Here is a 9,984-nt window from a genome sequence, read left to right on the forward strand (position 1 = left end):
TGTGTGTGTGTGTCTTGAATCTCATCTTTTACTTCTATTTCAATTTCTTATCCATTAGATACCATGCACTCGAGGGTGTATTTCATCTTTTTTTATCAAGCTCCTCACCCATCAGACTCTGTTTGACAGTCTGATGGTTGAATCAGACCATCCCACATACTTTGGTGTTGGACTCTGGGTAAGGGATACAGACGTAGCAGGGGACCCCTTTGACTCAAGTGAAATTTGAACCCAAGGCAATGGCTGAGGGACTGCTTTTGAAGGAGCACAGGTCTGAGAGTCTTGCACGCTACAACCTCTGAGCCTCACTCAACCAGTGAACCTCAGCTTCCTGCTCTGCAGAATGTGAGGGGTGGCCTGGGCCAGTGACCCCAAGACTCGTTCAGGCAGGGGGGCACCCTTGGAAGTCTCGCTGGGCCTTGGAAGCTCTGTCTCTCCTGCCGAGTTCCACCTTTTTCGTGCTTGCACTCCTATCAGAAACAAAAGAAAGAATTGAGCACCCCCTCAGCACATACACATGGTTAAATTATATATGTCTTCCTGTATTTATTTATTACATTTGCCATAAAATAGGAAAACGGGAATAAAAAGGATGAGACGGTACAATGACGACTTTACCCTGCTCCCCGGGAGGCCTGGGAGTGCCCTGGCGTCAGTGGCCAGTCTACTGTGCTCGGGCTCGCGGCTTCCTCCTGCCCGACTGTCTCACAGCTCCCATCTTTCACCAATATCACATCACATCACAGCTAAGATCTGCACTCAGTCCTCTCTGGCAGAACTCCCCACGGCCGCTGCCCGCCTTCACGAAGGTGAGACTCGTCACGAGCTGCATGGCCACCACCGTTTTAAAAAATGAAGCAACGTGTTGGGGACTCGTTCCCAAAGCTAGCTTGGGTTGTCCTAGTCCTTTCGGAGGGCCGTGGAGATCTCTGCGTGGAAAAGGCAATCGGCTGTAAGCCAGGTGTGACTATTTTGTGTACTCGCCCGTATTGTAGCCAATTTGGGAATCCATTCATGTGATAATTATGTTCACAGCTTCAGTAGAAACGCCCTGTGCTGATGTCTGAAGCTCAGAAAATTTAATCACTGGGGCAAGTAATTGATAATCGTTACACCCTGTGGGGAGAGCAAAACCATTTTTTACCCAGTTGGAATTACTTCTTAGATATTTAGTGCATATCAGGTCCTCCTGAATGGTGGAACCATATCTACGTTGTATTAAAGGATGCGAGTTATGCTTTGCTCATTTCACTCATAGTAAGTGGCTGGTGACTTTTATACACCATTAGGTTGATCATTGAGGCCGTAGTTTTAAGTGCTGGATCGAAAGCAAGAAATAGATTTAGAATAAGGTGCAGTTGGGAGGGGGAGGATACTTACAGAGGTCTCTGGGAAGTCAGCCTTGCAAGAAGGAGTGACACCTCACTTTTTCCCGGGGGCGGGGGCACATGGGAAGACTGTGACGGCCAGGGTGGAAGTTGAGGGAATTCCGGACTTGATGGCTTTAGTCTTTTCTGTGAAGTAAGAAGCAAGATCAGCCGCTAAGAAGAAGGTTGGCTGACCAGGTGCCTTGTTCTCTGGCCTTTGGATTAAGGCCATTCTGACTGCACAGTAGAGCCACCTGGGGTATTTTTCACAACCCCAATGCCCCGGCTGTACCCCAGACCAATTAAGTCAGAGTCTTGGTGGTGGGACCCAGGCATCAGTATTTTTTAAAGCTTCCGGGTGATTCTAACGTGTAGCCAAGTTGAGAACCGGAGCTAAGCCAGCACCTGTCAGATGTGAACGTGCGCGCAGATCATCCCGGGAGCTTGTCGAGATGCAGGTGCTGATTCAGGTGGTCTGGGGTGGGGCTCGAGACTCTGCATTTTTAGCAGGCTCTCAGGTAGTGCTGCTGCTCCACGGACATGGACGACCCAATTCTGACCTGAAAAAATGATGGCTGCCTACAGGCTCCATAAACACCAAAGCTGTTGATATTTTACAGTTGGAAAACACGTAGTATCGGGATATATTTTTAGAAAATGAATGTCTTTTTTAAAATAAATTTATTTATTTTTATTTATTTATTTTTGGCTGCATTGGGTCTTCATTGCTGCGCGTGGGCTTTCTCCAGTTGCGGCGAGCGGGGGCTGCTCTTTGTTGCGGTGCGCGGGCTTCTCGTTGCGGTGGCTTCTCTCGTTGCGGAGCTCGGGCTCTAGGCACACGGGCTTCAGTAGTTATGGCTCGTGGGCTCAGGAGTTGTGGCTCGCGGGCTCTAGAGCGCAGGCTCAGTAGTCGTGGAACATGGTCTCCAGGCACGAGGGCTCAGTAGTTATGGCTCACGGGCTCAGTAGTTGTGGCTCACGGGCTCAGTAGTTATGGCTCACAGGCTCAGTAGTTGTGGCGCACGGGCTTAGTTGCCCCGCGGCATGTGGGGTCTTCCCAGACCAGGGCTCGAACGCGTGTCTCCTGCGTTGGCAGGCGGATTCTTAACCACTGTGCCACCAGGGAAGTCCTGAAAATGAATGTCTTAAAGGAAGAAATTGATCTTGATAAAATATCTAGGTGAGGCTGACTTCAGGGGAAGAGGAGGGCAGGTCACATCTGCAGGCTGTTCGGGCTGAAGGGGGTGTCCCCAGGATCGGGACCAGGGGACTCCAGAATGGCCCGCCCTAGATCATCCAGGTCTTGGAGGTGGAATCTGCCTAGATCACTAAGACTGCTTCCCGTGAGGCTGAGCTCACTTCCACGTGACCTCACTCCAGTGCTCCCAGGGTCCTCACAGGGCTCCCAGGCAGCCAGTGGCCCCTGGCTTGCGTTACCACGAGGTGACCCTGCCCACCAGACCTAGGAACCCAGTCCTCAAGCATTTCCTCAGGGGCGCTTGGTGCTGCAGACCAGGGGCCTCGCGGTCGTCTTGATGGTTGTTTCTGTGGTGAAAATGCTCTCAATTCACGGTACAAAATCAGGCCCCTCTCTAGAAGGTGATATAGGGCTCCTGGCATGCCCACAGGGCTTTTGTCCAAATTCCCAGCTCAGAAATCAAGCTCTGCGTGAGGCGGTCTCGGGGATCCTGTCCTGGGTTAGAGTGGGGTTCACAGTCACATTCTGAACTTCCTTCAGTTGGAGTCGGTGCAGGCTCCTCAGGGGGTCCCCACGGGATCATTTAGGATGTAGCTGAGGGTATTAGGTTGAGTGTGTGAGTGTGTGTGTGTGTGTGTGTGTGTGTGTGTGTGTGTGTGTGTGTGTGGAGAGAGAGCGAGAGGGAGAGAGAGATTAGGTGTTAAATGCCCACAACAGGGAAATAGATGGACTCTACGACCTAGAGAGTAGTCTAAATTATCTGAGTGGTCAACTGTTTTCACTTTTGAAATTAAGCTATAAATGAATCCTTGTCAAAAAAATGTCAATCTGTATGGAAGCCTGTAAGGTAAATTGAGTCCTTCGTGCGATGCTCTGGAGGCAGGAGGCCTGAGAGGCAGGCTCGGCTTGCAGGGTACCCAGTGGGGTGCAGATGTGGGGCGGGTCACTGACCTACCGCCTGGGAGTTGGGCCCCAGGTTGGCTTCTTCACGAATGTAACTCCTTATCAGGAAAACGGCACACGTGTCGCTTTGCTTTGGTTTTCTTTGTCCGTGTGTGTCAGAGAAACACGGGACCCTAGGATGAATCCATTCACAGGTCACCGTGTCAGACTCTTCACTGTCCACAAAGTGCTTTCGCATCTACTGTCTCGTCATTGGAGTCTCCCCCTGGCTGGTGAAGGTGGGTGACTGCCATGTTCCCCTCCGTGGCACCTGTGGGCCTGACCCTCTGCTCTCTCCACAGCAAGAGCAGGGTGACCTCTGTGATAACTGGCCTCTGGCGAGTTTTATTTACCCTTTCCGGGTCCCGGTTTCCTCATCTGTAAAAAAGATCGGGAAGAGGACAGAGATGTAAGCTTTAATGTCCCTGCCAGTCTTGATATGCCATGGTTCTATAAATGTGACAAGACGCTGGTTATGAGAACGCCAGGCTGCGAAAGGCCTAGATACTCATTCATGCCCTCCTTTCTGAAAGGATTCACCAGCTACGGTTATAAAGATGAGCAGGTGAGAAAGTGGTTTCTCATACTGGCATTGCCAGTTCAGGGGGAGGCAGGGGGAGGTTCAGGACTTGCCAAGGTAAGTTGGGGTCCTGTGGGAGCTCAGTGGGGTTGGGGGAGATCTCAGAGGATGAGAGTCCAGCGTGTGACAGGTGAGCAGGAGTTGGCTGGGTGAAGGTCAAGGCCCGAGAGGGCTCCAAGCTGAGGGGCAGATCCTGGGGACAACGTGCCTCTGGTATCCTTAGATCTTCGTGATAGTTAGACAAGGGGTTCAGGTGGCAATTTTGTGACCCCACAGGTCTCTGAGCCCAATTACTGCCCCAGACAGTCCTTCCTCACCTCCCCAGCTGCTCTGTGCCCGGAGGCTTCTCCGCAGGGTCTCCATCTGGGGGGCACGTAGGCAACTGGCCACGCGCCAAGAGAGCGAGGGTCTCCAGCACCCGCGGATCCAGATCGCCCACTTCCCCTCCCTTTACGCCCCGCCCCTTACCCCCAGGGGTAATGGGTGCAGGCCGAATGGATGGCCGATCTCATTTAAATCCATTTAATATTTTGAAAAACCCAAACAAAAGGCTCCCAGCCACCTCTGAAGAAACGGCACTCCCTCAGCATGGGCATTACGGGGTTTCCGTGACACGACCTCTCCAGTCGGCCTCTGGCTTCTGGCTTGTCCTCAGGAACACAGACTTGCGCTGTGAACCCTCATCTCAGGAGCTGGTTGTTTTCCTCAGGGCATCCCTGGGGCTTCCAGCACTGGCTCCTACCACAGTGACAGCCGCTCCGGCCCCCCAGCTGCTGACCCAGAGTCGGGGGGCGTGCTGTCAGGGTGAATGAGGGGAGGAGGAGCGGGGCGGAAGAGGGGAAGAGCCCCCTGGGAGGCGGGAGGGTGCTTGACGAAGGCAGTGTAGTCCTGGGCCCCGCGTGGTACGCGACGCGGAGCGGGTGCTCAGTCCCCGGTGGGGAGCGGCGGGCATCGTCTCAGCAGGCCTCTAGGTGAGCGACTGCGGCTGCTCCCCGGGCCTGCTTGGCTCAGTCATCAGGCAGGTGCAAAGCTGTCACGTGGGAGGAGGCAGGGGTGGCAGCCCCGCCCTTGGCCCCCGAGATGCCGCACACCGCCACCCGCATCCTGGCCCGTCCCGCAGCGCATCTGGCCCCGGCCCTGTCCCCAGAGGCTTGAGGCCCCGGCAAGGGGCCTGATGGCGAGAGTTTAAAGGCACTGAGCGCCCCCTGTGGGCGGCACCCTCGCCTCTGGCAGGACGGCCTCCTCGTACTCTGAGCGGGAAGGTTCTGGAGGCTTAGCAGTCCTAGGGCCAGGGCCAGGCCGGGAGAGGAGTGAGGCTGCGCGGGGAGAGATGAGAGCCGCCGCCGGAGCCGAAGGTAGGTGCCGGGAGCCGGTCGCGGAGGCGCCGAGAAGGTGTAGCCTGTCATGAGAAAGCAGCCTCACAGCCGGGTGGTCCCGAGGCCGCGGGAAACACGGGCCGGACGGGTGGCCGCGGTACCTCCTCTGACCGCTGCTGTCCTTGTCCGCCCCAGCCCCGCCCAAGCTTCCCTTCAGCCTTCTGCCACCCCGCCCTGAGCCCTGGCCACTGTGAGGGACAGGGTGGCCCTTCTGGAGGAGGCCTTCGAAGGGCTGTCCGTGAGTGGCCGACAGAGCTCTGTCCTGCCGTGGCTGATGCCCCTCCTGGCTTCACGCTGCCGCCTTCTCATGCTAGCCAGTCTCTGTCCGACCAACGGCGTGCAGCCCCGGTAGACTCTAATCCCCATGAAAGCAGGAGCATCTCCAAGTTCATGACAGCATCTCCGGCCCCCAGCAAAGCGCTGGGCAGGCAGTAGGCGCTCAGCAAATTGATTGGGTGGGTGGATGAATGAATGCATGGAAGAATGAATGAATGGTGCACTGGAGGCACGCATTTTCTGGGCTGAATCAGGAAAAACCAGGCCCTTCAGCTGGGGCAAGCCCCCTCAGGCCCCCTGGGGACGGGCTTCCTCAGAGGCTCCGCAGTGTGCCCTGCCGAGGGCGTCACTCACCATTCCTTCTCCGTAAGGTTCCCTGCACAGCATCCTTCCCCTTGTCCTCCCCTCCTCCTGCTTCAGAGAAACTCCTTGTTCTGTGCACTTGACACGTTGTGGTTGTCTGGAAATATCACAGAGTTGTTCATTTCTTAAAGCTGCCTTCCTGTAGTGAGGCCTCGCTTGTTCACTTCTATTCCCATGGTGTGCTGGGCCGCCTCTCTTGTTTTGGAGGTTGTGTTGGTAATTTCGGGGTGAGGAGAGAAGGACAAGTTGACCCCAGGACGAAAGTCTAGACCGCTCAGACAGGTGAGGTCAAGAATCGGAGTTGCCCAAGGGCTGCCCAGCAAGTCTGAGGATTATTGAATTATTATTGAGCCCAACCAGACTCCAGGGCTGCACAGATCCCGGAGTTAGACATGGTGCCTGCCTTCTCCATGGTAACAAGGCTAAATATGGACGCGTTTCCATGGAGAGCCATATCGCAGCTGCAGCCCTGCTTCCTCCAGGAAGCACCAGCGCTGGGCTTCTTTGGCTTCTCAGGAGGTGGCCAGTGGTGCCGCGGACATCAAGAAAGTATATCTCACCTCTGAGGATGTTTGTTTCCAACAAGGGTTCCGTTTCCCCGGCCCTAGATTCGTCAACATCTGTTCCTCTTGACAGCTAGAAGTTAGGAGAGAGAGGTCACAGGTCAGACAGACGGAATGGGGACAGTGACGCTGGACCCAATGAGCATTCGTGCAAGTTATCCTGTCTTCACTCCTCGGAGTGGCTTTTCCTGTTACTGGAGGAAAGGGGGTGTCACTGGTTGGAGGGAGACAGCTGTAATGAGCCTCGTATAAATACACTGCTGTTCCTCTCATCAAGCCTCTTTTGGAAGAATTATTGCTGCTACAAAGAGTTTTTTAAATGCTTTCCATAACTGGGATGGCCCCCTTCCAATTTCATACAATATTCTAACGTGACAGGGTTCTATTTTTTTTCTTAAAGGAAAGTAAGTCTTTGCTGCATATTTGAATTTGAACAAGTCCAATCCCCGCATATCTTAAGTGTCCGACAGAACAATGTGGAATGAAACTTTGTGTTTGTCGCAGGCTTGAACATATAAGCTGAGGGGGTGTTCGGCCTCACAATACTCTGTTTAACCGCACTTGGCTATTTAGTCATTACATCATCTGTGTTTATAGTTTAATCGTCTGTTAAATTGGGGCTGTCCACGCACAGCTGATCGTATGGGTGTGTTCGTATATGTTAGGAAATATCTGTAACATGTATGTATACACAGAGAGATGGGCGTGCTCCCCGGTTAACTAAGATGTGGAAACTTTTAAAAGAGGTAGAGAGAGCTCTCGAGGCAATTATAGTCTCAGAAGGAAGATTCATATGGTGTGTTCTGTGTTGCAGACCGAGTGGCATCAGAGCTGAGTGATGGACGATCTGCAGTCCCAGAACCTCTCCATGGACATGACCGACTCCTCCCCTGCCTTGGCCAATAACAGACTGGAGAACGGCATGGCCCAGCTGATCACCACTGAGGCCTGGAACATCAACTCCACCGACCTGGTAAAGAAGGCCCTGGTGACCGTGCCGGCCCCGTCCATTCTGAACCCCCCGGCTGAGTCCCAGAGCGGCATGGCTCTGAAGGTAGCGGCCACCGTGCTTCAGCCCCTGTGCCTCGGGGAGAGCCCGGTGGTGATGCCCATTCACATGCAGGTGGAGGGCAGCCCCGCGCCGGAGCTCAACCCTAACGGCAACGCCACTTACGTCATGACCACACAGGGCCCCGTGCAGCTGCCGGTGGTGCTGGAGCAGCACGTCTTCCAGCACCTCAACTCCCCTCTGGTCCTGCCACAGGAGGCCCCGTGCTCCTCCGGCGCCATCCACAGCAACCTCTTCCAGGGAGCCGAGGACCCCGAGGCCCAGCCCCAGCTCCTGGACCTCAGGATCCCCAGCCAGCCGCAGGAGCCCACGTTGCCCTTCGAAGCCGTGCTCCAGAATTTGTTTCCTTCGCAGGGCGCTCTCGGCCCTCCACCCTGTCAGCCTCCGCCGGGATACGCCCCTGTGCCCCCCCAGCCCTTTAACTCCCCCTTGTCCCCCCTGGTCCCGCCAGCCACCCTCTTGGTTCCCTACCCTGTGATCGTCCCCTTGCCTGTGCCGGTCCCCATTCCCATCCCCATCCCAGTGCCTCAGAGTTCTGAATCCAAGTTCAGCCCCAGCTTCCGAAAGCCGCCATCTTCCTTCGGCCTACACCCGTTTAAAGGCACCCAGACCCCTCTCCAGAAGGAGGAACTGAAGCCCTTCGACCTCCTCCCGCCGAGGGAGTACTTCCAGCTCGGCCGCCACACCGTCATCAAGATGGGGAGTGAGAACGAGGCCCTGGATCTCTCCATGAAGTCGGTGCCCTGGCTCAAGGCTGGCGAAGTCAGTCCCCCGATGTGCCAGGAAGATGCAGCCCTAGACCTGTCACTGGCAGCCCACCGGAAATCTGAGCCCCCCCCTGAGACATTGTATGACAGCAGCGGGTCAGCGGACAGCCCAGGTCACACTGTGATGGAGAAACTTCCCAGTGGCACGGAAGTGCCCTTTGCCCCCGCCACGCCCCACGAGGCCTCAGCCGCGATGGATAGTCACATGGGCAGCAGCGTCGCCGCCGAGCCGCCCAGCCAGCCCAGCAGTGAGGTCAAGGCTGAAAATAACATTGAGATTGTGAGCGAGTCCCAGGCGGCCAAGGTGATCGTCTCCGTGGAAGACACTGTGCCTACCATCTTCTGTGGCAAGATCAAAGGCCTCTCGGGGGTGTCCACCAAAAACTTCTCCTTCAAAAGAGAAGACTCCATGCTTCAGGGCTATGACATCAACAGCCCAGGAGAAGAGTCCATGGGAAACGCGGAGCCCCTTAGGAAACCCGTCAAAAACCGGAGCATAAAGTTAAAGAAAGTGAACTCCCAGGAAATACACATGCTCCCAATCAAAAAACAACGGCTGGCCACCTTTTTTCCAAGGAAGTAAATAACGGCTTTTTAAAATTTTTATGATTATAATATGGGGAAAGGTGCATTGGTTTTATAAAAAGGCATTTAAAACAAATTATCTTTGTTAATTATTTTGGGGAGTAGCTGGGAAGCGGGAAGGCAAATTGGCTCTAAGCAAGTTTCATTTTCTTTTTTAATTTTTGACTTTTCACAAATGAGTAAATAAGAGCAACCTATTTTTCAAGCAGATTGCACATTTTTTTGCAGCTTTAATGGAATATTGGGTGAATCAGAGGGGTAAAAAAGCTATTTTCATTGCCACAAAGTGCTTTGATGATGTAATACCTAATAAAGGGTAGGATGAATATTTCACAATAAATGTTTGTTTGCACTACCTGGTTGCAGTATTCTATCATTTATAAAATCTGCATTCCTGAACTGGCAGGGTTTGGCCAAAACTGTCGCTTGTGAAGCACTGCAAGCTATCCGCGTTTAGAGACCGAAGCTCTTCGGGCATGTTGGGCAAAGAAGAATCATGTTGGCCTATGTCCTCAGAAAAGGAGGATTAGGGGCAGGACAGGAATAAAGATGCAGACGTAGAGAATGGACTTGAGGACACGGGGAGGGGGAAGGGTAAGCTGGGACGAAATGAGAGAGTGGCATGGACATATATATACACGACCAAATGTAAAATAGCTAGCTAGTGGGAAGCAGCCGCATAGCACAGGGAGATCACCTCGGCGCTTTGTGTCCGTCCACCTAGAGGGGTGGGACAGGGAGGGTGGGAGGGAGGCGCAAAAGGGAGGGGCTATGGGGATGTATGTATATGTATAGCTGATTCACTTTGTTATATACAGCAGCAACTAACACACCATTGTAAAGCAATTATACTCCAATAAAGATGTTTAAAAAAAAAAAAAGAAAAGGAGGATTAGGA

The 9,984-nt window shown here is 53.8% G+C and overlaps 1 protein-coding gene across 5 annotated transcripts in view; it reads left to right on the forward strand.

Moving 5' to 3' along the window:
* The window catches only part of RAI2 (retinoic acid induced 2), a 388,083-nt gene extending 378,642 nt beyond the window's left edge, over positions 1-9,441 (forward strand). For 4 of the 5 annotated variants that reach the window (XM_060137085.1, XM_060137086.1, XM_060137087.1 and 1 more), the window contains one exon: positions 7,480-9,441. In XM_060137085.1, the coding sequence (XP_059993068.1) occupies positions 7,504-9,084 (1,581 nt within the window). In that variant the 5' untranslated portion in view covers positions 7,480-7,503 and the 3' untranslated portion in view covers positions 9,085-9,441. The remainder of the gene's footprint in view (positions 1-7,479) is intronic. The other variant, XM_060137088.1, reaches the window with a different exon arrangement.
* Positions 9,442-9,984: the final 543 nt, after the last annotated feature.

The sequence above is a fragment of the Lagenorhynchus albirostris genome, chromosome X (assembly GCF_949774975.1).
Source record: "Lagenorhynchus albirostris chromosome X, mLagAlb1.1, whole genome shotgun sequence".
NCBI lineage: Eukaryota > Metazoa > Chordata > Mammalia > Artiodactyla > Delphinidae > Lagenorhynchus > Lagenorhynchus albirostris.